The 27,730-nt window shown below is 42.3% G+C and overlaps 1 protein-coding gene and 1 long non-coding RNA gene across 12 annotated transcripts in view; one reads left to right on the top strand and one right to left on the bottom strand.

The window, feature by feature from the left end:
- Positions 1 to 261: 261 nt before the first annotated feature.
- On the bottom strand, positions 262 to 2,119 carry LOC134619428 (uncharacterized). The gene is made up of 3 exons (XR_010091982.1): positions 1,702 to 2,119; positions 731 to 814; positions 262 to 608 (listed from the first exon to the last, which is right to left on the bottom strand). It is a non-coding gene; the product is annotated as an uncharacterized LOC134619428 (long non-coding RNA).
- A 933-nt stretch (positions 2,120 to 3,052) lies between these two features.
- The window catches only part of LOC134619393 (NACHT, LRR and PYD domains-containing protein 12-like), a 121,540-nt gene continuing 96,862 nt past the window's right edge, over positions 3,053 to 27,730 (top strand). For 2 of the 11 annotated variants that reach the window (XM_063465217.1, XM_063465227.1), the window contains exons 1-6: positions 3,069 to 3,080; positions 5,771 to 5,863; positions 5,976 to 6,125; positions 6,240 to 6,353; positions 9,639 to 9,880; positions 9,984 to 11,775. In XM_063465217.1, coding sequence (XP_063321287.1) covers positions 3,073 to 3,080; positions 5,771 to 5,863; positions 5,976 to 6,125; positions 6,240 to 6,353; positions 9,639 to 9,880; positions 9,984 to 11,775 — 2,399 coding nt within the window. In that variant the 5' untranslated portion in view covers positions 3,069 to 3,072. Of the gene's footprint in view, positions 3,081 to 5,731; positions 5,864 to 5,975; positions 6,126 to 6,239; positions 6,354 to 9,638; positions 9,881 to 9,983; positions 11,776 to 12,477; positions 12,557 to 13,289; positions 13,464 to 13,653; positions 13,790 to 14,944; positions 15,119 to 16,361; positions 16,536 to 17,210; positions 18,201 to 22,306; positions 22,481 to 24,656; positions 24,781 to 25,458; positions 27,191 to 27,730 lie in introns of those variants that run through there. The other 9 variants (XR_010091973.2, XM_063465222.1, XM_063465221.1 and 6 more) reach the window with 9 other exon arrangements.

Genomic DNA, 27,730 nt, shown 5'->3' with positions numbered 1-27,730 from the left:
TACATACTGTTTATTTGAAATATTCTTGTTTAATTGTTATTGTTATTTACTTTATTACTATCAAATAAATATCCAAGTAATATTGTTCAAAGTTAGCGTTATGTTCATACATGTTACAAATGCCTGTAAATCAAATTGAGTTCAGTGACAATTACTGTTTGTTTGAATCAATTTATTAATAACATAAAACCTTTAAAGTAATGCAACACATATAACAATGTAACTAATATATTAAAAGAAATAAATTTCTCAATACAGAACTCATTTGGAAACTAATCTTTCTAGAAGTGAAAACAGTCTGTCCATCCTCTCCCTGCTCTCCTCTCCTCAGCCTCTCTTTACTGCCTCATGTCCTCTCTGTTGAGCAGCTCATCATCCCTGTCTCCTTTCTTCTTTCTCCGTGTCGTAGGTGGCTGAGCCGCTTTGTCGTTTTGGTCAGCTACTGCTGCGCTTGGCCCTGGAGTGTCCTCAGGGAGAGAGGAAATTAGGAAAAGAGGCTTAATGGAAGGCATCTGTCCTATCACCTCATCCATGAGGGCAAACCAGGGCCAAGTAGCAGCAGTGGGCTTCCCACTGACCCCCTCTCCTGAGCCTGGATACTTGCAATCCTAAAGGCAGAGGAAATAAAAATGACAGCAGGCAAATAAAAACACCACAACAACTCTTAGTAATTGCACATTTATTAACTTGTGTTCTTAAGAATTATCTGCTTGATCACACACATACGTACTTTGTATTCTTTAAAGTTATCTCATGTCTTCTGGCCTGCAAGGGGGTGACTTTCCCCTGCAGGTCCATCTTCTCCAGAATTGTCCTGATCACACACAACAAATAAGAGAGGAAAGGAAACCATGGCAACTATGTTAATCCCTAAACCCAAAAGTTTTCACAGCAGCACACCAGAGGAACACCATCTGGACATCACAGGTTCTGTACAGCAGCGGTCCGTTAGTCGTTTGGTACCGGGCCACGAGAGTTAAGGCTCCGCTGTGAAATTTATGGTTTTCAGGGGTTTTATCGTTAACTCGGTTTCCCTGAGTCTTTCCCGTGTTGTAGTTGTGTGTCTTATTTTGAAAGAAATATTTACACGTTACCATAGTGACCAGAGAGCATTAAGCGGCAGAGAGGAGGATGTTACTCTCAATTTGGCACATTTTTGCTAGGACGCTGCTAATAAAGTTACAAAATTACACAGTACAGTCACGTTTATTATTATATTTACAAAATACCACAGTTTTTGTCTTGGTCGGATCATTTTATGTGGTCGTATTTATCCACGATACCTTAAAGGCCGCTCCGTGTCTGACATAAACCGGTCTGCGGCGCAAAAAGGTTGGGGACCGCTGCTGTACAGCATGAGGGTTAATAGGACCATACTCATATGAATATGATGTGTAAATTGATTTATTCTTGTACATCCACGCCGTAGCGGACCAATTCTTCACCCCAGTGAAGAGGTGATCGTTTTCTCCTCGTTTTAATAAATTAAGCCGTTTGGTCTTTGTTCCCCACAACATATCACCAATTTGAAAAAATCAAAATTTGCTGTATGTAAGCAGCATTACACGACAAACCACGGGACCCGCTATACAAGCTGGTTTACAGTTATTTAAATAAAAGAAACATGCAGATGCCCAAAGCTTAACAACACGACCGCTATAACAATGTAACTTTTGTACAACCAGATTTTCATATACTTACATTTGAAAGTGTTTTCCTCTCCTGCTTCGAACACCATCGTTATCAGAAACAAATCTCCTCTATGACCAGGGAATGAATCCTGGGATATAGTAGGACATGAAGGATACATCGGACCATCCTTAGAATTTGGGGAAAAGTAGGACACATTTGTCGCCACATTTTGAGTACTCTTTGAATTCGGACACCCTTCGTCGCGGCGCCGTGACGTCATTGCCTCCAAATATGGCATTGAAGCATCCTTCCTTTGAATTCGGACACAGCTAAGCCTCAAATTCGCTGAAAAGTAGGACGCATTTGTCGCCACATTATGAGTGCTCTTTGAATTCGGACAGCCCTCGTCGCGTCGCTGTGACATCATTGCATCCAAATATGGCATTTTAAGCATCCTTCCCCTGAATTCGGACACAGCCACACAGTGTCATTACAAACAAACTCCTTCTACTCAGTTCCTCTTTTCTTTGTGTCTTACTTCCTGTGCAGCTTGCAATAACTTCCCCTTTCTGAGGTCTGTCTCACAAGTGCTGTGTGAGACTACAAATTATAGAGTCAGAACTGCTGATTTCATTAGTCTTAACTTTTAAAGGCAGATTTTGTATCTGAGAGCAGGGACACTTGCTGTGTTCAGTGTGACTCGTCTCTGCAGAAGGTCAGGGCTCTGATAGTTACAGTTAGCGGGTGACTTACTGGGCAGGTGGATCCTGAGTGTCTGTTGGAGTCAGGGTTCATTATGGTCCTGGTTGCTACTGGAAATAAAGAAACAAAAGGAGGCTGTGTTGTTCAGGAAGTACAGACTGTAGCTCAGCAGGTAGAATTACTAACTGGAAGGTTGGAGGTTTGATCCCTGGCTGCTCCAGTCTGCACGCCACAGTATCCTTGGGCAACATATGGAGCCCCGACTTCCTCCTCGATGCATCCATCATAGAGTCATTGTTAGAAAAAGAAGTGCTTGTGTGAATGAAGCACGTTGTATAAAATGCTTTGACTGCTCATATAGAAAAGCAGCTTATAAGAACTGGTTCATTTTCCAGATAATTCCACTATTAAGACAACAGACATTTGGGAGGCTTTCTCCTGAGGGTCACACTGAAAGTCTTGCTGCTCCTCCACAAAATGAACTCTTCAGTTTAGATTTGATTATAGACACGGCTCAGCTAAACACAACTCAAACTAACCTACACTATTTTTATTTATCAAGCAGCATTTTTATAACTATTTCCAGATGTTTCTAAAGATGGAAACAGAATTAAACTCCAGCCTGATCCGTTTCTGAGGTTCCTGACTCTGAACGTCCCTCAAACGCCTCTCTGATCGTTTCCTTGCGTCGCTTTTACTTTCGCTTTCGTGAATGTTGTGGCGCAGTCGATCGTCTCCATGTTAAGGTAACGTTAGCAGTCTGTACTGTTTCCTGGCTAACATCAGCTGTGTGCAGCTTAGTTTCAGCATAAATCTGCTTCGTTTGATGTGAGATCAGAGTCTGGGAACGAGACAGAAACAGTTAGTTGATGATCAGCAGCTGAACTCAGAGTCGATGTTACTGTGGATCCACTGACTGGTGACGGTAGGCAGCTTCTCCTGCCTCCATCAGTCTGTGGATGTATGGGCTCAAATTGTGGTCATAAATATTTTGTACTTGTAAATCAAGATTTGTAGGTGTAAAAAAGATTTGTGTGTGGACTTAGCCAAGAAATAGGTGTGAAACTCTGCACTCAATTTTCAAGTTACAAGTACGACCCTATTTTTCTTCCTTTCACCTGATTGGCCAATGTCATTGGTGTGTTGTGGAATTAACAGTCTTCACTAATGGGGGTAGTTACAAAGCTTTCTTCGTTATGAATGAGCATACATGTTTTATTGAACATTTGAAGAACCAACAAAAAAACCAAACCCTTGTAGAGGACATGCTTGGCTTTTAGTTAGCAGTTAGCATTAGCAGCACATGCTGCATCCGATGTGAAAGGACCTTTATGCTGCGCACTGTGACTCACAGACATGGTCCTGGGTCAGCCCTGACTTTGTGTTAAACTAATCCTAAAGTAATAATGGTATTTCTAACCACTGATATGTCACAATTTTATCCTTTCAACAGCTACTGAAAGTTAGGGGACCTAGCTGCTATCAGATATTTACACAGAGATCCTCCAGCTTCAATCTGTATTACCCTTGAAGGACCTGCAGTTCAAAAAAGCGCCCCTCCGACAGCCAAACCCATCTGTTCTCTGATTGGATTGTTACATTTGTGATTGACATTGACCAATCAGATGAAAGGAAGAAAAATAGGGTCAAAATTTGTACTTGTAACTTGAAACTTGAGTGCAGAGTTTCAGCCGTATTTTCTGGCTAAGTCCACACACAAATCTTTTTTACACACACACACACACACACACACACACACACACACACACACACACACACACACACACACACACACACACACACACACACATTCTTTTTACACATACAAATCCTGATTTACAAGACCTAAAATATTTATGACCACAATTTGAGCCCATAGGTGGATGTTCATTACCTGCTGGCAGTGAGACAGGGGTGTCCTAAGAGTTGCTTTTCGGAAGTCGCTGCCAACATTTCATCTATAAAATGCATTTCTCTGCTTGTTCGCTATAATCTGCTCCCGTATTTCTGTGCAGATTATTTTCCTTTTTCAGTTTAACTGGTGATATTCATTCGTGTATTGTAGGTGAATGCGCTGATGTTACTTCATAAATTCTGCAGAGTTAGTAAACTGGCCGTTTTTGCTCAATAATTCCTGTTTCATGTTCAAACCATCAGACAGAAACTCTGTGTTTGTTTTTATGTTCTTCAGCCTGTTGTTCTTGAGGTAATCGTGATGCATTTAATGACCCTCCACATGCTCTGAGGGTCATTTGAAGAGAAATAGAACTTCATCTTTAGAGCATAAGTGGGTTTTTGCCCTCTTTATGCCCGCGGTCAGGCTCTGTTTATTGTAGTATAACACAGGGGTGATTCTAGGATCAGAGCTTTTGGGGTGCTGAGCACCCAGAGAGCTGCCCATCCAGGCAAGGTAAACTTTACTCGTCACGATGAGACTTCTTCCCTGTCTCCTCATCACAAAACATGACATCACTGTTTTGTACATTTTAACACAATTTAATCCCCACATTTGTGAAAGAAAAGCAAAACACTTTTTTAAAGTCTTTAACAAAACCATCAAATCTGTTAAAGGTTATTTAAATGCTGCAAACGAAGAATGGATTGGAATTAAAAAATACATATCCTAACCTTAAATTACTCGGGGGAAATGATGAATGATGCTCATTGTGAGTAAAAAGTAAACTGAGTGCATTTTTTTGGACAGAGATTCACTTTTAATGTGTGTGTAATATAATACAGATACATAAAAAATACACTCCAAAAACAGAAGAGTCCTTGAAATGTAAAAAATATTGATAAAACAATTATAAAAATGGAGGCAACGTTGCCTATGGTACAGTGTATAGGATGTATGTAAAGATCTTTACTGCAGATACTACTATTGCTCTGCAGATTTTTTATTTTATTTTAACCTGCGTCTCCTCACCTTGAGGTTGAAAAATCTGTCTATCACTTTTTTGGTGGTCAACTTTCTCAAGCAGTTTAACAGTTTCTGCTTTGCCTGTCACTGTTCCCTGTCTGTTTTCTTACCTGGCTCTTGCTGACCTTCTACTTTCTCCTCATGTTCCCCTCTTTCCTCTTTCCAGTCATCCAAGTAAGGGTTAGGCAATGCTGCAATACTCTCTGTGAATGGTACTCATGGCCATTGATCAGTGGTTGTTGATCAAGGGTCATCACCTCCCAGCCATTGTGCAAATGTCCTTTTTATAAGGTTGGAAACCTGCAGCCAGCTGAGACTGAAGGAGTCACCTGGATGAGTGGCGAAACGTTTCTCCCACTGAAAACATCCAGATGAACAGAATCAACTTTTGGGGATTAAAACGTGTGTGAATTAATCAGTGGGTGCTGAGTGGGTCAGTCAGTGTGTGTTCTGGGCTGATTTGTGTTTCCTCTGCAGGTGAAGGTAGAAAGTGTGTGTGAGCTGATGTGAATTGAGCAGCATGGATCAGTGTGAGGACAGAGAGGAGGGAGTCCCTCCCTCTAAAAGCACTCTGTGTGGGGAACATGAGAGCCAGACCAAAGCTCAGAGGTGAGATGACCATCTCAAACTGTCCGTGACTCTTCTCCATGTCACAGCTCAGCACTCACATCACTGCTCCATCATTATTCACACTCATACCTCTGTGTGTGTTGTTTTAAAGCCCAGAGCTGTGGGGCGTACCAGGTTCAGCTGGACATAGCCCTAAAACTAATCCAGAACCTGGACCTGAACCCAGCTGTGTTTCCTTAAAGAGCAACAAGTCGAAGGGTGTTGCTGTAAACTTTAACAAAAGACTGTTATGTGACAAAGAGTAAGTACATTATTTTTTATGAGTTTCAGATTGTTCATCATGTCTTTAATTTAATATTTCCAGTTTTTCCTTCCTATCTCATGAAGCTGTTACATTTATTGTTTTTCTTTTTAGGATCAATAAGAGGCCAGAATCTCCTGGACCTGAACCCAGCTGTGTTTCCTTAAAGAGCAACCGATCGAAGGATTTTGATATAAACTTTAAAGGCTGTTCTTCTGCTGCTGAGAGGTAACGTGTGTCTAGATGTTGTTCCAGTATTTTTGAATAAATCCTCATGTTTAATATCAGCTCAGCTCTTTTTCACACACATTTCTATGTTGGTATGTGAAGCGGTGTGTGTTGGAGTGTTTCCACAAACACAGCAGTCAGAGTGGAAAGAGTGGATGTTGTAGGAGGTGTTTGTGTAGTGAAGAGGCTGAGTGTCTGTAGGACTCCAGCTGCTCCAGCAGGTGTCTCCTTTGTGCTTTGCTTCAAACACAGTGTAGGGAGGAGCTTCCACTCAGGTGTTTCAGGTGTTGCTGGATGGAGGAGGACAAATAGTTTTTCCCTTCAGTGACACTTCAGCAGCTCAATGTTCTGGGGAGATGTTTGTCTTTATGAAGGTTTATGGATTATTGTTCTTACTTTGGTTAAACTGAGCAATACATTTTCCATCTAACATTTAAAGTAAATTTCCAGGTGAAAAAAGGATCTGCAGCTGCAGCCTCTGTGATGTTTCACAGTCTGAAAGGAACAAATTCAACCAGAGTTCAAACAAAGGCTTAATATACGTGTGTGTTTGATATAATGCCAACAAGTACAAATAGGTGTTCTTACAGGTCTTAATCACAGAGCTCTGATAAGTCTGGTGACTTTCACAGTCAGCAATTTTGCTGCCTTTTATTCAAAGTCTCCCACATTCATACAGAGCTTTTAACACCAAACTCCTTTACAGTCCTTCTCCTCTCACACACGATCACGACTGATTTGTCTGCAGCAGCTGTGTTACTGCTAGTATTTTATTATGTGTGTAATCTCCTCATATTGTTCCTGTGGTTTAGTTTGACTTCCTTCTGCAAACTCAGCTGCTCTGTTGCTGATACACGTCTCCATCAATATGATTGATCAGATGCTGCCAACACCATGTGTTTCATGTGCTCAGCTGAAACCCTGGGTTGACTTATCGAGTTAATAACAAGCTTCACGTGACTGTGAATGCTAAAGTGAATCCAGATAAAGGAAAGAGACCCTGCTAATGTTGGACTCACTTCTTAGTGTAGATCCCAGGAGGAAGTTCAACATAGCCAGCCATTCTTTGTGCGAGCTCGACCAAACCTGAGACCACAGTGCAGGATAATGATTATCATCTGTCTCTGTCAAGCACATTTAAAATCCACAAATAACAAAAAGAATTATATTTGATCATTAAAAATATGTTTTCAATTAAAAAAGCATGAGCACACTGGTGGATTACAGAAACATGAAAACTCGTTAACAGTAAAGTTAATTTAGGCGTAAACAAAGAGGCAAACATACTTAAGTAGAAGGACTGATGTTTGTGTTAAAATAGCCTCTTAAAGCTGAAATACTGATTCAACTTTCTCCAAAAGTTGAATCTGTTCATCTGGACGTAGCGTTTTGTGGGAGAAACATTTCATCATCACCAGGTGACTTCTTCAGTCTCATCTGACTGCAGGTTTCAATCTTATAAACAGTACATTTACATAATGACTGAAACCAGCCCAGTGAAGGAACAATGGGCTGGGAGGTCAGTTCCTTAATCTTAATTATGCAAATTCTTATGACCACTGATCAAAGACCACTGATCAATAACCATGAGTCCCATTCACAGAGAGTTGGGGAATGGCTGCAATCACAGCATTGTAAGATGGTGACAGATGTACCCTTAGGCCCCCTCCTTGATTCAGAGATGGTCTTTCCCTTTTCACGTAAATGGCCTCCTTGACTCCGCCCTCAAACCAGCGTTCCTCCCTGTCCAGGATGTTACATCCTCATCATTGAAAGAGTGTCCACTGGCTTGTAGGTGTAAATAGACTGCAGAGTCCTGGCCTGACGAGTTAGCTCTTCTGTGTTGTAGCCAGAGGTTGTTTGGTTTCCCCGATGTATAAATCCTGGCAATCCTCCTGCACTGAACAGCGTACACTATGTTACTCTGTGTTTAGAAAAAATGCGTCTCAGCTGCTCCGATACTCCTTACACATATGGGATCACTACAGGTTTTCACTTGGGCAGTGGTTGTCCTTCTCTCCTGGTTCGGCTGGAGCTTTCTTTAGGTGCCTTCCCAGCTTTGACAAAAGTCCAGCTGTGATAACCACATTTACGCTACGTCCAGATAAACAGAATCAACTTTTGGAGATTTACTTTCCTGGATGATTGAGAATGCATCAAGACGTTCCTCCTAAAGTGTTATTCAGTGTTGTGACAGTCAGCTGCTTCAGCTGCTGCTGGGATGGGCTGTGGCAAAGAGAACAGAGAAAATCAAAATCAGAGTTTTTCTCTGAATTAAAAGCAAGGAAACAACAATGTATTCTACATGGTGAAACTGATGGTTTATGGTGTTTGGGTCTGTTTTTCTGTATTTGTGCAGATAAAGTGTAAACTCAGATGAATTATACCATCAAATGTTAAAGGAAAATATCAGGATGAGTGTCTGTGAGCTGAGAAGGACGTGAAGCGAGCAGTTTATCCCAGAGCTGAAGCTGCTCTGTGTGCAGAGATGAGCTCAGATTCCTGCTGTGATTGATCAACAGTCACAGAAATGTAGACTTGTAGTTATTACTGCAGGATGGTCACAGCAGATACTGATAAACATGGATTATGAGGATGGATGATCAAGTTTCTCACTCTCTCCTTTAAATCTCAGTTTCCTTCTTCTTCACAGTTTATCTGTTAATTTATTCATGAATAACACTGAAAGAGTTTCTGTTATATTTCCCCTTGAACATCACCTTATTAGGGCGGCATTAGGAAATAGCCCCCCTCCAAAGAATGAATAAATGAATGATGATAATAATAAAATGATTAAAAAGCAGAGCTCAGAGTGGTAGATGGTCAAACATGGATCCACGGGTGGTTCAACTGCATTTGGTGACGTGACTAAAGCAAATCTTTCAAATAATCCCACCATCAACGGGATGTTGTCTCCTTTACTACGGTTACTTTACTTGGTCACCGTGTGAATTTCTTTGAAATGAACCAAATTCTTTTATTTGTTGGTTGTTGCATATTTAAGCTCTACAGTCAGGAAAGGAGGAGATGAGGCCTCAACAATGTTGGGTTGTAGCTGTGGTTCAGGTTAGAGTGAGTGTCCATGGAATAAATGTAAGTCAGTGAACTGGAAACATGACTGTGTTCAAACTTTTCCTTTTTATAATGAGTCTAATCAAAGGTGGACAGAAGTATCTCCACTTTGACTTTTCTGTGTCACCATCAGAGCTGCTGCACAGTGTCATCAAATCTGGATGTTTGTGACTAACAGTCAATGATTTTAGTGATAAAGAAATGTGTTCACAGAGGGAGGAAGAGGAAGAGGAGTGGTGTTTGTGAGGAGGAGCAGCTGTCCTGCTGTGCTTTGTGTCAGGACGTCCTGAGGGATCCAGTCTCTACCAGCTTTGGACACTGGTTCTGCAGACAGTGCATCTCCTCATACTGGGACCAGTCTGCTTCATCGGGAGACTCGTCTTGTCCCCAGTGTGGAGAAAGATCCAGAAGCAGAGCTGGACTGCAGACAGCCAGTCAGAGCAGCTGTGTACAAAGTAAGACTGAACATCTGTCTGCTGATGGACTCATTTCTGAAAACTGGACTTCTTGTGTTGTTCAGACATTGAAGAGTTTTCTTTCTGTTTTTCTTTCTTTCAGCAGACGTTGGTCTGCAGGAGGTTTTAGATGAACATAAGATCAGTCTGAGGAGGAGATGTGAACGTGTGACTGAAGGAAGTGATGAAACAGGAAGTAGAACCCTCCTCAACAGGATCTACACTGAGCTCTACATCACAGAGGGACAGAGTGAAGAGGTTCATACCCAACATGAGGTGAGGCAGATGGAGACAGCTTCTAAGATGGACGCCCTCCATGACGCTCCAATCAGGTGCCAGGACATCTTTAAAGCCTTCCCTGACCAACAGAGACCCATCAGAGTGGTTCTGACCAACGGCGTGGCTGGTGTTGGAAAAACCTTCTCAGTGCAGAAGTTCACTCTGGACTGGGCAGAGGGCTTGGAGAACCAACATGTCAGTGTGGTGGTTCTGCTTTCATTCAGGGAGCTGAACCTGATCAGAGATGAGCAGTACAGTCTTCTGGAGCTGCTCCATGTTTTCCATCCAACATTACAGAAGGTCACAGCCGAGAAGCTGGCTGTCTCTCAGCTTTTGTTCGTCTTTGACGGCCTGGATGAAAGCAGACTTTCATTGGATTTCACCAACAGGAAGCTGCTGTCTGATGTCACACAGAAGTCATCAGTCAGCCAGCTGCTGACAAACCTCATCCAGGGGAATCTGCTTTCCTCGGCTCTTGTCTGGATAACTTCCCGACCTGCAGCAGCCAATCAGATCCCTCCTACATGTGTTGACAGGCTAACAGAAGTACGAGGCTTCACTGACACCCAGAAGGAGGAGTACTTCAGGAGGAGATTCAGTGATGAAGAGCTGTCCAGCAGAATCATCTCCCACATGAAGACATCCAGGAGCCTCCACATCATGTGTAGTATCCCAGTCTTCTGCTGGATCACTGCTACAGTTCTGGAGCACATGTTGACTACAGAGCAGAGAGGAGAGCTGCCCAAGACCCTGACTGACATGTACTCACACTTCCTGCTGGTTCAGACAAAGAGGAAGAAGAACAAGTACCATGAGGGACATGAGACGAGTCCACAGGAGCTGACGGAGGCTGACAGGGATGTTCTTCTGAAGCTGGGGAGGCTGGCGTTTGAACATCTGGAGAAAGGAAACATCATGTTCTACCAAGAAGACCTGGAGCAGTGTGGTCTGGATGTGACAGAGGCCTCGGTGTACTCAGGAGTTTGTACAGAGATCTTCAAAAGAGAGTGTGTGATCTTCCAGAAACCAGTCTACTGCTTTGTTCATCTGAGCATTCAGGAGTTTCTGGCTGCTGTCTACATGTTCCACTGTCACATTAACAGGAAGACAGAGGTGCTGAGGAACTTTTTGGGTAAAAAATACAACGAGTCCTCTCTGGATGATTTCCTTAAACGAGTCATGAGAAAATCCCTCCAGAGTAAAAATGGCCACCTGGACCTGTTTGTTCGCTTCCTTCATGGCCTCTGTCTGGAGTCCAACCAGAGACTCTTAGTAGGTCTGCTGGGTCAGACAGAGATCAGTCCATTTACCATCCAGAGAGTCATCAACAACCTGAAGAAGATGACCAGTGATGAAATCTCTCCTGACAGAAGCATAAACATCTTCCACTGTCTGATGGAGATGAACGACCTCTCAGTACATCAGGAGATCCAAGAGTTCCTGAAGTCAGAGAACAGATCAGAGAAGGAACTCTCTGAGATCCAGTGCTCAGCTCTGGCCTTCATGCTGCAGATGTCAGAGGAGGTTCTGGATGAGTTGGACCTGCAGAAGTACAAAACATCAGAGCAGGGACGACAGAGACTGATTCCACCTGTGAGGAACTGCAGAAAGGCTCGGTGAGTCCAGATGTGGTCATTAACATCACTGATCAGTGTAGGTTAGTAGTTTAATTTTGAAAATAAAATCAGATTGTAAGCACAAAGTGTTTGTGTCCGTACGCTGCAACCTTCCACACCATCCTTTATTGTACAGACTCAGCAGCAGCTCCATGGATCCCAAATCCAAGAGTGGAGAACAGATTTGAAGTGTGTCACATCCATGCAGTCACAGCTGTTTCCACCATGTTTCCACTGATATTAATCCTGTTCAATGACACGTTTCATATCAGTGAATATGTTCTTTAGGACGTCCACTGACATGTTTAAGTGTCCTGCTGGAAATCACTCAAATCATCCATGAAATCCATGAAAAATCCTTTTAGTGTTTCTAACTTCACCCTCTGTCCTCTCTCTCTCTCCATCCTCCTCACTGCTTCTTTCACTGATAATCACACAAGCATCGTATTCAGCTACAAAATAACACAATAATATCATCTGATGATCATTATTAGAAGAGCAGGATCCATATTTGATATCAGAGTAACACACTGCTTGGTTATGTGCAGTCATCATCAGTGACTGTGGGTCAGACAGAAGCTCTCTGATTGGTTGCTGACCTTGGTCACCTGTCCACTCTCACCTGTTTGTGTTTGCTCTCTCTTTGCTGTCTCCATCCTCTCTCTCCTTTCTCTCCCTCTCTGTCTTTGTACCGTCACTCAGGTCCAATGGAAACAGTGACATTTACAAACCAATCAAAGACAAACTGATCCATGTCAGGTTATAACAATATTCAAAGTGAATACAGGCTCCTGCTGGACACAGACAGGTAACATCATTTTGACTTGCTGTCACCTGGATCTGGACTCATAAACACTGAAGCCCTGAACAGGAATACAAATCATTTTCTGCCAACTAGCGACACACCAGCAGATAATGGCTCAGAAAGCTAAAATGAGCCAATCATTTCTGTGTTTAGTTCCCCTGAAATCAGATCTGATATCAGCAGCTCTGAGTTCATTCATCATTATTGTCCAGTGATGAGATTTCTGCTCCGTTTGGTAACAGTCAGCAGGTTTTTCCTGCGTGTGGACGTGAACAGTCGTACCTGACAGCAGCAGGTATCAAACAGAGATCATCTTTGCAGCTGGAACTCTTCACTGAGCTGAACTCATTCAAAATGTTCTGGAGTCAGATTCAAAACAGGAAACAGTCCAAATGTGTGTCTTCACTCTGACTCTGGATCAGATCTCAGTGACAGACTGTGGACATTATGGAAGCCTAAATGTGACACCATCTTCCTCCTTCATCTGCAGACTAAAGCCAAACAGAGATTCTCATTAAAAGTCTGCAGGTCTGAGAGAGACTCAATCGTTGTGTGAAACACAGTAATAGGAGCTGAAGCACAGATGTGAAGAGCAGATTCATCAGATTATGACCTCACTCTGTTTGGTCTTCATATACATTCAGTCTGTGTTTATAATGCAGATTTTCTGCTTTTATAATAACACATTCTATATTTTCTATCATCACAGACTGACTCACTGTGGACTCTCAGAGTCTCACTGTGAAGTTGTGACCTCAGCTCTGAAGTCCAACCCCTCCCATCTGACAGAGCTGGACATGAGTTGGAACAAGCTGCAGGATTCAGCAGTGAAGATTCTGTGTGCTGGACTGGAGAGTCCAAACTGTCGACTGGAGACTCTGAGGTGAGTTCACTGACTGCGGCTGTTGTTGTTTTTCTATATTTCAGGTCTTTGATTGATGTTTGAAACTTTCTTTAGTTCCTAAATGTTCAAGATGTGTCTGAAGACAAACGTGAAGAAGTTTGAGCGCTTTCAGAAATGTTGTGTCTTTCCAAACGACTGAACAACAGTTTTTCCTTTTGGCTCCAAACAGAAGTGACAGACTTGAGCAGGGTTCATTTAAAGGCTGACAGAAGTGGAGTGGTGACGGGGAGATGTTTGACAGGACAGTGTTTCAGCCTCCACAGGTTCATGTTGTGCTCCATCAGTCAGTGAAGATGAAGTCAGTGCTGATGAGGCTGTAGAGTGTGTGAGCGATGTGAATGAGGATGATGAAGATCTGATGATAGCAGATAAAAACAGGCTGCAGAGACTTTGAGCCATACAGGGCACACAGTGTGTGTACAGAACAGCTGAAATCATTCTGGAGGCCTCACTGGAATATGGAAGCATCACAGTACAGCTTCACTAAAGTCTCTGATATGAGATGAGAAATGAAGCAGCCAGAGCTTTTTCATGAGTGGAAATCCACTGTGACTGTGAGCTGCTGCTACAGCCTCCAGATTAGCCAGCAGCTCATCCTGCTCAACATTTTCTCACCAACTTTAATGGAAGTGTGATGTTTTCAGCTGGAGTGATGGTCAGGATGGCCTCCCTCTCCTCTTCTCCTCTTCCTCTTTCATTTGTAAAGCCACTTCTGCTGCTTTCATTCATTTGGAAGTCCTGTAGCTGAGTTTGGGAGAGACTAACAGCCTCGGCAGTAGAGGGAGAAAGGCCGGCTGTTACACCACCACTTTACTCTGTTCTACCTGTCACATCATTTTATCAGGAAACAAATATGCTCATGTTTTTACTATGTTTGTCTTGAAGCTGTAAGAAGATCACATGGTGCTTTTTATTATTGTGTTGGTTTGTTTCCTGTCTCTTGGATGGAGCCCAGCTCTGCGTGGCCCCTGGGCCTGTGGTCAGAGTGTGTGCTGGATAATCCGGCCCAGGATGAGGCCAAACTGACATGGGATGAAATGTCTGTCACATAATTGAGCTTAGTGTAGTTTCATTTCTGCACAATTTAAAAACAACCAAAACTTTTTTCTGTCTTTTCTATGTTATACTGTAGACTTTATTTGATACTGTGTCCAAAAGGAGAAGCTTTTACTTTGAAGGGGAGCCGTCTCTTTCCTCTTCAGGTTGGATGATGGAACCAAATGAGTGTGTGATGTTCTTTCAGTGTTGCACTTTGTAGACGCTCCCTGAGCACTGGTCTCACAGCCAGCTGCACATAGAGACCAGTGTTGTTAGTCCAGGTCAGAAGATGACTTGTTGGAATGAAAATGAGCTTGTAGTTTGTCTGCTTTAATAATGTGACTGGAACAGATGATGAAACACTGAATGATTTCAAGCTCACACTTTGTCTCATAAACTTACATCTTTCATTCTTTATACAGATTGAGGAGCTGTGGTTTGTCAGAGATCAGCTGTGATTGTCTGGTAGCAGCACTGAAGTCCAACCCCTCCCATCTGAGAGAGCTGGAGCTGAGCTACAACAAGCTGCAGGATTCAGGAGTGAAGCATCTGTGTGGTTGCCTGGAGAGTCCAGGATGTGGACTTGAAACTCTGAGGTCAGTCAGCATGTTTTAGTTGTGCTGAGATGAATATGATGTGAAAGTTGTGCTGACACTAAACTGCAGACATCAGGCTGATATTATACTGATCCACACTGAGGATCTTCATGGTAAAGTCTGTTTTCTTCTTCTCTGGTTTAGTCCATTGACTGCAGCAGAACAATGTTCACATTTCAAACCTTCAAAGAAGAAGAAAAATCCTCCACTGGATAATTCACTGTGAAACTCTCAAACTCTTCATTCCACCTTAAAGTCTGTCTGACACTGAAAAAAGCAAAATGTGCGTTTGCTTTACAGACAGCAGTCCAACACAAACATACACATCATCCAAAACACAGTCCAACATCCAAATCTCCTCCACTGCCAGCATGAATGATGGGAAAGAGAAGGAGGAACACTCTGACATTCAGGGTTAGAATGAGTTTCATGAAGCAGACTGTGAATATCAAAGCTGCATTAGAAGCTTACATGAATGAATGAGTGGACAGAAGTGGACAGAGATCATCTGAAGCACTTCAAAGACTTTAAATCAGCACATTTCTCTTTATTTTTTATCAACTCTGTTAGTTTCTCTCAGTTTTCTGTGGAATGAAGCTAACAGCAGGCTAATAAGATGCTGACCAATAGGTTTCTATTAAAGGTTGTAATTTGTATCTGAAAAAGTGCTTTGGCTCAGCAGGGATCAGCTTACAGGTAGAATACAGCTGCTGGATGGGATTAGCATGTCATAGCTATCTACCAAACTGCTAACTGGGGGATTTCAGGCCATCTATGGATCATTTTTGCTAACTGTTTATTCAGCTTAGGCTCACAGGGCTGGAGCCTGTGCCCTAGCTGTCATAGGGCAAGAGGCGTGGTCCACCTGCACAGGTGAGCAGTCCATCACAGGGCCAACAGAGAGAGACAGAGAAGCACTCTCTCACATCCACACCTACAGCCAGATGATGAAACACTGAATGATTTCAAGCTCACACTTTGTCTAATAAACTTACATCTTTCAAATTTAAAATTTCAAAATCAAATCTCCAAAATCCAACTGGCTGCATCAGGACATATAGTCTGAAACTTTGCACAGTTTCCTGTTTGAAGCTGCTTCCTGTTGGCTTCAGCTGTTTGGAGTTTCCATTTTCTAAACTTCTACATTCTGAACCTTCTTCAGCTCTGAACAGATGATGAAACACTGAATGATTTCAAGCTCACACTTTGTCTAATAAACTTACATCTTTCATTCTTTATACAGATTGATGGACTGTGGTTTGTCAAAGATCAGCTGTGATTATCTGGCAGCAGCACTGAAGTCCAACCCCTCCCATCTGAGACAGCTGGAGGTGAGATACAACAACCTGAAGGATCCAGATGTGAAGCAGCTGTCTGATCTTCAGCAGAGTCCAGACTACAGACTGGAGACTCTGAGGTCAGTAGAGTGATGGAGTGAGTGGGTGGTGCTGTCAGCAGTATTGTACTAAACACAGTCAGTATGAAACAAAGATCAAGTGTTTCCTGTAAAGCTGCAGCTTCTCAGTGAAGCTGTGAGAGGAGAATGGTGACAGGCTTCAGGATTGGACACAAACATTTCCTGTTTCTGACCTTTATGGTCACCATAGTAACGGCTGACACGCTCTGATCAAACACTGTCAACAGCCAATCAGCTCTCTGAACAAAGCAGCACGCAGATCAATGACTGCATTCATTTCCAAGTTTAAAGCAGTGAAGAACACAGTCTGTAGGTGAGGAAGACTTTAGTGAGAGCAGATGTTTGGATGGAATTCCTCCAGTTAACAGCTGGAACCGTCCATCTGGATTGTTGGGCTTGTTGTTGGGGTTCCTACAGAGCTCAGAGTGGACACACCAAGGTTCTTCTAATGAATGAAAGTCCAAACTCAAACTAGGAGTGAAAAATATCTCCATTAACTTCAATAAAAATCCAAAGATAAGAAAAAGTGAAGCAACAATGAGTCCTAGTACAGTCCCAGCACTGAAGTCCCTGCTGCTCTTTATACTGGATGTGCTGCATCACTGACTGACAGCTGATGAAGAGTCTCTGGAAACACTCGTTTATCTCCTCTGCTCTTCCTTCTTCTCTCTGCAGGTGGAGCTGATGATGGTAAACAGGACGGTGTGTGTGCTGAGAGAGGAGCAGCTGTGTCCTGATGATCCAGAGAGGTTGAAGCAGCAGCAGCTTGTGTGTAGAGACGCTCTGACTGGGCCATGTTACTGGGAGGTGGAGAGGAGAGCTTCATCCAGCAGTGACTGACAGAGGAATGAAGTGCAGATGACTGTCAGTGCTGCAGAGTGAACTGCTCTGAGAACAGCTCCACTGTCAGACACAATGTAGAGTCCAGCATCATCCCTGTGTGTCCCTCTGGATCTGACAGAGGATCATCAGTGTATCTGGACTGCTCTGCTGCTGCTCTGTCCTTCTACAGTCTCTGCACAGTCTCTGTCTGACTCTGGCTTCAGACCCTCCTGGATCAAACTCACCTGGAAAGACTTTCAAGCATCACTCAATAGATTTGAATACAGAATATATTTGATATATACTGTAGATGTACTGTAGAGTTGCAGTTTGTCACTTGTAAATACAGTCTGTGAGCAGCTATGAGCTGAAAGATCTTTCTAGAAACACCAAATGTTTTCACTCTTCTGTTGCTTTATCATATATTTCCACAACATTAATATTGATCCCACCTGTCTCACCTGTTTCATGCTTTTATACATAATAACAGGACACGTGTGATCTGAGCGCTGCTGTGGTTGCTGTGCTGCATGTCTTCATTTAGATAACAGAGACATCTAGTGGTTCAGAGGGAGAACTGCAGGAGGTGGAGCTGTGTTTTAGCATGGAAAACTTTTTATCTTTTAGGCGCAGATACAAATATGACAAGTATCAGTGTAAGATACAAAAGGTCACATCAGTCAGCAGAGGGAACAGTGATCACACAGCAATGTAAGAATAGAAACATAACAGTGAATCTGGACATGTATACAGATGGAAGCAAACAAACAGGATGTAACACTACATTAAAGCCACAAATGGGAAGAAAACAAAGCCAAAGGAAAACATATTTGATCTCAGAAATCCATCCTTGAAGCGTATACCCCGTTCCGTTCTGAAGCTTTTTCCGCTGGGGATCATCTACTTTCTCCTCATCATCCTCTTTCTCCGGAGTTTTTTCTGCTGGGGGAACATTTTCTTTATCCTCATCTTCTTTTTCTGAAGTTTTTTCATCTTTTTTCTCTGCAGCGATGTGAAGAGGAGAATCATCCTCGTCTATTTCAGCGGAGGAATCATCCTCTATTTCAACGGTGAAATCATCCTCATCTACAGGGGGATCCTGTTTGTCCGGAGTTTTTTCAGCAGCGATGTGAAGAGGAGAATCAGCCTCTGCAGGGGATTCTCCCGGTGAGTCAGAAGGTGAAGAAGGGGGAGGAGGAGGGGGATTATCCTCCTCTCTCCGGCATCTTTTAGGAGCAACATCTTTCTCTTCTGGAATAGGAAAATCCTTGCTACCATCTCCGATAGCCAGCACAATCAGCAGCTTCAGCACGGCTCAGTCACCGGAAGTCAACTTCACAAGGTTGCTCGATTCCATCATGCTTTCTCCTTCATTAAGCTGATAGAACCAAAGCTCTCCCAGCTTGTATTTGAAGACATAGCCCCACTTTCCACACCCCTCAAAAGGTAGAGGCCATTCTTCCCGCAAGCTCCTCGGTGCTGGTATCTGGCTGCGAAACATGAAGACGCTCTTATTTTTCTCTTCTCTCCGCGGAACATCAGCCGCATCGCATCTGTTCCTGTAGACAGTGACGGGGGTGTCGCTGATCACCGATGAGGACCATTCGCCGCTGCCTCCCATGCTTATGGCGTTGGGAGAGCAGATCTCTTCCCCGTCCAAGTACAGAGGAACGCAGGGCTGCAGAGTGAAAGGTTCAATCTTGTCTGTGCATAGAAAAGTGTGCGCCGGCCCCTCTGTTTTTATTCTCCTGCACTAAGATTCGTTACATGGAATGTAAATGGAACTGGCTCCAGAGAAAAGAGGTTAAAAATATTTAACCACCTCAAAAAACTACAGGCAGATGTTGTCCTTTTACAAGAGACCCACAGACCTCTTAGAGGTTCGAATGAACTTAAAACACCTGAGTTTCCTAATGTGTTCTCAGCTTGTTATAATTCTAGACAAAGGGGAGTAGCAATTTTAATCCATAAAAAAATTAATTTCACAGTACTCGATACAGTTATAGATCCAGAGGGCAGATTCTTAATCATTAAACTATCTATACTTGATAAAAAGCTATGTATTGTAAGTGTATATGGTCCAAATGTTGATGATCCCTCATTCTTTCACGGTTTTTTCAGTGCACTCTCTGAACACTTAGATGGCACACTTGTTCTTGGGGGAGACCTCAACCTGGGACTAAATGAAGAAATGGATAGGCTCAATACAGCAGGAACTCAGCGTAATTGGCAGTCCACAAATATAATCAAACAGTATATGAGCGACTTTGGTCTTTGCGATGCATGGCGCTCCCTCCATCCACAACAGTAAGGAATATACTTTTTTCTCACATGTTCATCACTCCTACTCTCGTCTGGATTATTTTTTGGACAGCAGCTCACTGCTGAGGGACATTTCACACACTGAGATTCACCCTATAGCTGTCAGCGATCATGCTCCTGTATCTTTAACACTAATGTACAAGAATAATACTACACCAAGTAAAAACTGGAGATTTAATACATCACTGCTTAAAGATGAAGACTTTATTAAATATTTTAAAAAAGAGTGGACTTCATATTTAGACTTTAATAACACTCCCGGAACATCAGCTTCTGTTCTATGGGAAGCAGGGAAAGTGTGATGAGAGGTAAAGTAATTTCTTTCTCATCACATAAAAAGAAAAAAGAAATGGAATTAGAAAAAACCATCAAATCACTAGAAGAAGCCTACGCGTCCCACCAAGATCAGGAAACATTGAACAAAATACGAAAAACAAAACTAAAAATAAATGAGATAATTGATAAAAAAAAAAAAAAAATTCTTAGTACAAAGACTACGCTTACAAAATTATGAACATGGTAATAAATCTGGTCAATTTCTAGCAAACCAGCTAAAAATAAATAAAGAAAAAACAACTATATGTGCTGTTCAAGATTCATCTGGGAACACAATATATGACCCGAAACAAATAAACAACATTTTCAGGGACTTCTATAAAACGTTGTATTCACCACAAATAAACCCATCTAAAAAGGAAATTGATCAGTCTTTAGACAACATAACTCTTCCAAAAATATTAGACACTCAAGAAATGGCACTGGATTCACCACTGACATCAGGTGAACTCCAGGAAGCCCTGGTAAGTATGCCCAATAATAAGGCTCCAGGTCCCGACGGCTTTCCTGCAGAATTCTACAAAGAATTCTGGACGGTTCTAGCACCAGTTTTTTACAGAACGTTGTTGGAAATCAAAGAAAATGGTAGACTTCCATCAAATATGAATTCTGCAAACATTAATCTCCTGCTAAACCAGGCAAAGACCCTGTATATCCCTCAAGCTATCGTCCAATATCCCTTATAAATGTAGACCTCAAAATAATCTGCAAAGCTCTCTCGAAGAGACTAGAGAAAATAACCCCCGTCTTAATTCATCCTTTCCAAACTGGTTTCATAAAAGGTAGGCACTCATCAACAAACACACGTAGATTACTTAATTTAACAGACTACTCATGCAGTAAAAACCTGGAAACTACAATATTTTCTTTAGATGCAGAAAAAGCGTTTGACAGAGTTAACTGGAAATTTCTATTTGCTATTTTACACAAATTTGGTTTTGGATCTTCTTTCATCAACTGGTTAAAAATATTACATAATTCCCCAACAGCTTGTGTCAGAACAAATGACCAAACATCCTCCAGCTTCTGTCTCCTGAGGGGCACCAGGGAGGGATGCCCACTCTCCCCTTCACTGTTTGCAATTTTTATCGAACCACTGGTTGGAGACAGATGAAACCAGCAGCTTCAGGATCTGTGAGCTGTCCACTTTCAGCCCCGACGGCGTGTCCGTGTACGTGCCGTCGAGTGAACGATCCACGCTCTGTGTTTCCATTTTTGTGTGTTTAGCTGCTCTCATTTACTGTTTTATCTTTTTTATTGTTGTTGAAATACTTTTGGGAGCTTTAACCTGAGATTCTGGCAAAATACATTTATATTAAAAATCCATTCAGGATTGAATGAATCGACATTGCTTTATTCAAATTAAAACCATTTAAACAGGAAAATCCATTTTTTTACAGCCACCTCTAATGCTGGGTAATGTCAGCTGGTCCATGTGCAGCTGGCTGTGAGGCTCAGGGAGCGTCTACAAAGTGCAACACTGAAAGAACATCATCCATAAATATTGAGGAATAACTGGACTCTCATACAGCGAGACTCAAATGCCTTTAAACATCAGCTTATCCTGCTGATCCAAGTCCAACACTGAGTTTGTAAAAACATGTTTGTCAATCATTTTGTTTGGTTTCTGAGGAAAATGATTCAATAACTTGCTGCTAATACACAACATTTCATCATATTTCCTCATAACCCTCTTTTGTCTGACCATTTGATCCCATTTGAATTTGCAATAAAGGATCCACAGAGTTTGGTGACAATAATGACAGTAGATGTTTGTGTGAAAGTGCTGGAAGCAAATGAGTGTGTGATGTTCTTTCAGTGTTGCACTTTGTAGACGCTCCCTGAGCACTGGTCTCACAGCCAGCTGCACATAGAGACCAGTGTTGTTAGTCCAGGTCAGAAGATGACTTGTTGGAATGAAAATGAGCTTGTAGTTTGTTTGCTTTAATCATGTGACTGGAAAAAGGTGTTGGACTTCAAATATGTCCATTTCTTTCACACTTCACCTTTAAAAGTGAAGCCATGTGGTTCCTGGAAGGAAAAACACGACTTTTTCAAGTCTTTGTCCTGTTTTTATGAGAAACGTACGACTTTAATGTGAAACATTCAGAGTTTTTTCTCTTGTTGTGTTTGTTTGAAGCTGCTTCCTGTTGGCTTCAGCTGTTTGGAGTTTCCATTTTCTAAACTTCTACATTCTGAAACTTCTTCAGCTCTGAACAGATGATGAAACACTGAATGATTTCAAGCTCACACTTTGTCTAATAAACTTACATCTTTCATTCTTTATACAGATTGATCGACTGTGGTTTGTCAGAGATCAGCTGTGATTATCTGGCAGCAGCGCTGAAGTCCAACCCCTCCCATCTGAGAGAGCTGGACCTGAGCTCCAACAAGCAGCAGGGTTAAGGAGTGAAGCATCTGTGTGGTTTCCTGGAGAGTCCAGGATGTGGACTTGAAACTCTGAGGTCAGTCAGCATGTTTTAGTTGTGCTGAGATGAATATGATGTGAAAGATGTGCTGACATTACACTGCAGACATCAGGCTGATATTATACTGATCCACACTGAGGATCTTCATGGTAAAGTCTGTTTTCTTCTTCTCTGGTTTAGTCCATTGACTGTAGCAGATCAATGTTCACATATCAAACCTTCAAAGAAGAAGAAAAATCCTCCACTGGATAATTCACTGTGAGACTCTCCAACTCTTCATTCCACCTTAAAGTCTGTGTGACACTGAAATCCAAAGCAACATATGCGTTTGCTTTACAGACAGCAGTCCAACACAAACATACACACATCATCCAAAACACAGTCCAACATCCAAATCTCCTCCACTGCCAGCATGAATGATGGGAAAGAGAAGGAGGAACACTCTGACATTCAGGGTTAGAATGAGTTTCATGAAGCAGACTGTGAAGATCAAAGCTGCATTAGAAGCTTACATGAATGAATGAGTGGACAGAAGTGGACAGAGATCATCTGAAGCACTTCAAAGGCTTTAAATCAGCACATTTCTCTTTGTTCTTTATCAACTCTGTTAGTTTCTCTCAGTTTTCTGTGGAATGAAGCTAACAGCAGGCTAATAAGATGCTGACCAATAGGTTTCTATTAAAGGTTGTAATTTGTATATGAAAAAGTGCTTTGGCTCAGCAGGGATCAGCTTACAGGTAGAATACAGCTGCTGGATGGGATTAGCATGTCATAGCTATCTACCAAACTGCTAACTGGGGAATTTCAGGCCATCTATGAATCATTTTTGCTAACTGTTTATTCAGCTTAGGCTCACAGGGCTGGAGCCTGTGCCCTAGCTGTCATAGGGCAAGAGGCGTGGTCCACCTGCACAGGTGAGCAGTCCATCACAGGGCCAACAGAGAGAGACAGAGAAGCACTCTCTCACATCCACACCTACAGCCAATTTAGAAGCACCAATGAACCTAAGCAGCATTTCATTGGACTGTGGGAGAACATCCAACCTCCACAGAAAGGCCAACAAGCTTCAACCTACAACCTTCTTGCTTTAAGGCACTAGTGCTAACCACTTTTCCCCATTTCAGCCCAAATCCTGCATTTTCCTGTTTCTGACTCCAGGCCAGCTCCACTAAGACTTTCTCATCAGACACTGCCACCTAGTGGAGGAAGTCTTAGTTCCATTTGAAGCTTCAGATTACAGTTAGTTCCTTTACAAAGAGGTGGAGGTGGTGGGGCCACAGCACCATCATCACTGAGTGCCATAGGACACTTATCCTTTGTTTCCATATGCTGGGAACTTCCTGTTGTTCCAAGGAGGACTGGAAATTGTGTGAAAATCTCCCAGTCAGTTCCTCACAGCACACTTCAATCATTTCCCTCCCACAGCATCAGGACCAGGGCTTTTTCTCTCTTTGGTCCCACTAAGAGATTTCCACACAGACACCTCATCAGTGGGACTCTCAGAGTTACCAGCCCTTTCCTACAATCACAAAGCTCTTCATTGAAATCAATGATATCAAAGCTGGAATCCAATGAGTCCAAGTCTTCTGCTGATTCAGCATCACATTCATCTTTGCTCCTTGTTCTGCATCCCCACCATGGACTTCATTCCTTTCCAAGCCAGCCTTGAGTGTCCTTTATTCAGCTCATCCTCTGCGTTAGTTTTACACCTGATTTTAGCTGCTTTATCTCTCTTTCAACAAGTTTCTGTGTCTCAATCTTTTTCTCCTCTCCATCATAACAAGACAGCTTCTTCTGCCTGAGAACATGTTGGAGTGATTTACTAATCCAGGGCTGCTTATTGGGGAAAATACTTCCTGTTTTCAAAGTAATCCCCATTTTTCCCAGAAAGAAATGTCAGTAGAAATCGATGACCTAAGTGGGAACATGGGTCTTTAAAAGGTCCCAGTGGGTGCAGTCAAAGCAGTCCCTCAGTCCCAGTATAGAGTCTTTGGTCCAGACTGGAACAACTGTGTGCCCAGTTTGAGCTCTCTTCAGTGCTGTGACCTGACAGACCCAGAGGGGCCATCACATCACATGTAGAAGCTCCCCTAATGGAGCCACAACACATGTCCAATACTTAGTCTGTCTTGTTGGACCAACTGGAAGAAATGATTCAAGGACTTAGTCACAGAACAGAGATTCAAATCTCTATCTGATTATCTTGTAGCAGTGCTCAAGTCCAACCCCTCCCATCTGAGAGAGATGGACCTGAGAGGAAACAACCTGAAGGATCCAGATGTGAAGCAGCTGTGTGATCTTCAGCAGAGTCCAGACTACAGACTGGAGACTCTGGAGTAAGTAGAGTGATGGAGTGAGTGGGTGGTGCTGTCAGCAGTATTGTACTAAACACAGTCAGTAGGAAACAAAGATCCAGTGTTTCCTGCAAAGCTGCAGCTTCTCAGTGAAGCTGTGAGAGGAGAATGGTGACAGGCTGCAGGATTGGACACAAACACTTCCTGTTTCTGACCTTTATGGTCACCATAGTAACGGCTGACACGCTCTGATCAAACGCTGTCAGTAGCCAATCAACTCTCTGAACAAAGCAGCACGCAGACCAATGACTGCATTCATTTCCAAGTTTGAAGCAGTGAAGAACACAGTCTGTAGGTGAGGAAGAATTTAGTGAGAGCAGATGTTTAGATGGAATTCCTCCAGTTAACAGCTGGAACCGTCCATCTGGATTGTTGGGCTTGTTGTTGGGGTTCCTACAGAGCTCAGAGTGGACACACCAAGGTTCTTCTAATGAATGAGAGTCCAAACTCAAACTAGGAGGGAAAAACATTTTCATCAACTTCAATAAAAATCCAAAGATTAGAAAAAGTGAAGCAACAATGAGTCCTAGTACAGTCCCAGCACTGAAGTCCCTGCTGCTCTTTATACTGGATGTGCTGCATCACTGACTGACAGCTGATGAAGAGTCTCTGGAAACACTTGTTTATCTCCTCTGCTCTTCCTCCTTCTTCTCTCTTCAGGTGGAGATGATGATGTTAAACAGGACGGTGTGTGTGCTGAGAGAGGAGGAGCTGTGTCCTGATGATCCAGAGAGGTTGAAGCAGCAGCAGCTTGTGTGTAGAGACGCTCTGACTGGGCCATGTTACTGGGAGGTGGAGAGGAGAGCTTCATCCAGCAGTGACTGACAGAGGAATGAAGTGCAGATGACTGTCAGTGCTGCAGAGTGAACTGCTCTGAGAACAGCTCCACTGTCAGACACAATGTAGAGTCTAGCATCATCCCTGTGTGTCCCTCTGGATCTGACAGAGGATCATCAGTGGATCTGCTCTGCTGCTGCTCTGTCCTTCTACAGTCTCTGCACAGTCTCTGTCTGACTCTGGCTTCAGACCCTCCTGGATCAAACTCACCTGGAAAGACTTTCAAACATCACTCAATAGATTTGAATACAGAATATATTTGATATATACTGTAGATGTACTGTAGAGTTGCAGTTTGTCACTTGTAAATACAGTCTGTGAGCAGCTATGAGCTGAAAGATCTTTCTAGAAACACCAAATGTTTTCACTCTTCTGTTGCTTTTTCATATATTTCCACAACATTAATATTGATCCCACCTGTCTCACCTGTTTCATGCTTTTATACATAAGAACAGGACACGTGTGATCTGAGCGCTGCTGTGGTTGCTGTGCTGCACGTCTTCATTTAGATAACAGAGACATCTAGTGGTTCAGAGGGAGAACTGCAGGAGGTGGAGCTGTGTTTTAGCATGGAAAACTGTTTATCTTTTAGGCGCAGATACAAATATGACAAGTATCAGTGTAAGATACAAAAGGTCATATCAGTTAGCAGAGGGAACAGTGATCACACAGCAATGTAAGAATAGAAACAGTGAATCTGGACATGTGTACAGATGGAAGCAAACAAATAGGATGTAACACAACATTAAAGCCACAAATGGGAAGAAAACAAAGCCGAAGGAAAATATATTTGATCTCAGGAATCCAAATCAGATGCTTTAGAGCAGGGGTCGGCAACCCTGGGCACGCGTGTCACAGCTGCCACGTGAAGGGTTAACTGATGGCACGACCATAGCTGGACTGGCCATTGGGCATACTGATGGTGATTTTTCGTTTTTATGGGCCGATGATGTTTTTTTATTTTATTTTTTTGTAACGGTATAAACGATGAAAGGTGGTGGATTGGCCAGATGCTGGTTGATGTGTAAAAATAAGTCAGTTGATTGGTGGTGGCTATGGCGGAGCTTCCACAGAGGCAACAGGTGGATGAGGGAAAGGGGAGGCAGGAGGAGCAGAGACCCGAGGCGGCTGCCGGTCCGAGTGTCAGGTGAACTGAACTTCAGGTAAGAAGTTATGACCTGCAGTCTATCTGGGTCAGATATAAACCAAGTTTAGATGGAGTTTATTTTCCTTGTGCTGACTTTTTACAGTCAGTTACAATAACTCGTACTGTGCACTAGCTAGCATGACGGAGTTTCTATACAGCTGGGTGGGTGCTATGATGTCACTGATAGTGAACTTTACAGTGGCTGCAAAAATCTTCGCCCCCCTTGAACTTTCCCACATTTCGTCACATTACAGCCACAAACATGAATCAATTTTATTGGAATTCCACGTGAAAGACCAACACAAAGTGGTGAACACGTGAGAAGTGGAACGAAAATCATACATGATTCCAAACATTTTCTACAAATAAATAACTGCAAAGTGGGGTGTGCGTAATTATTCTGTCATGGAAAAACACACTGCCATCAACTTCTGTTTTGTTTTTTGTCAAAATCACTGTAATATAATCACTGTACCTTTATATACATGTGACTTATATTAATGCTGCTGCCCTCTTGTGGCTAAAGTGTAATTATGTTATTGTTATTAGGGAAAACATTTGACAGTAACATGCCAAATGAGTCAGCACTTTGGCTTTAGCTTAAGAAATCCTCATTTTTATGTCATCAGTTATAGTTGCATGTATTCATTATCGTAATTTAACCGTTTAATATTGATGTCTTCAATTTATTTTGAGTAAACTAGTAATAATTTTATGGTTTTATTAAATAAATACATCACTAATGAATTAACTTTTTTAGTAATTGTACATAATTATTTTTTAAAAAAATTGATAATGAAATATATTAATAATGAATTATCCACTAATTTCATTTAAAAAGTTTCATCATTTATTTATATACAATTCAAATGAGTTAATTACATTTTTAATCAATTATTGGTTTGTTTTCTATTTTAATTATTTTACTGACACATTTAATGAATTATT

This window comes from Pelmatolapia mariae, linkage group LG20 (assembly GCF_036321145.2).
Source record: "Pelmatolapia mariae isolate MD_Pm_ZW linkage group LG20, Pm_UMD_F_2, whole genome shotgun sequence".
Taxonomy (NCBI): Eukaryota; Metazoa; Chordata; class Actinopteri; order Cichliformes; family Cichlidae; genus Pelmatolapia; species Pelmatolapia mariae.
This window is presented reverse-complemented; position numbering and strand designations above follow the sequence as displayed.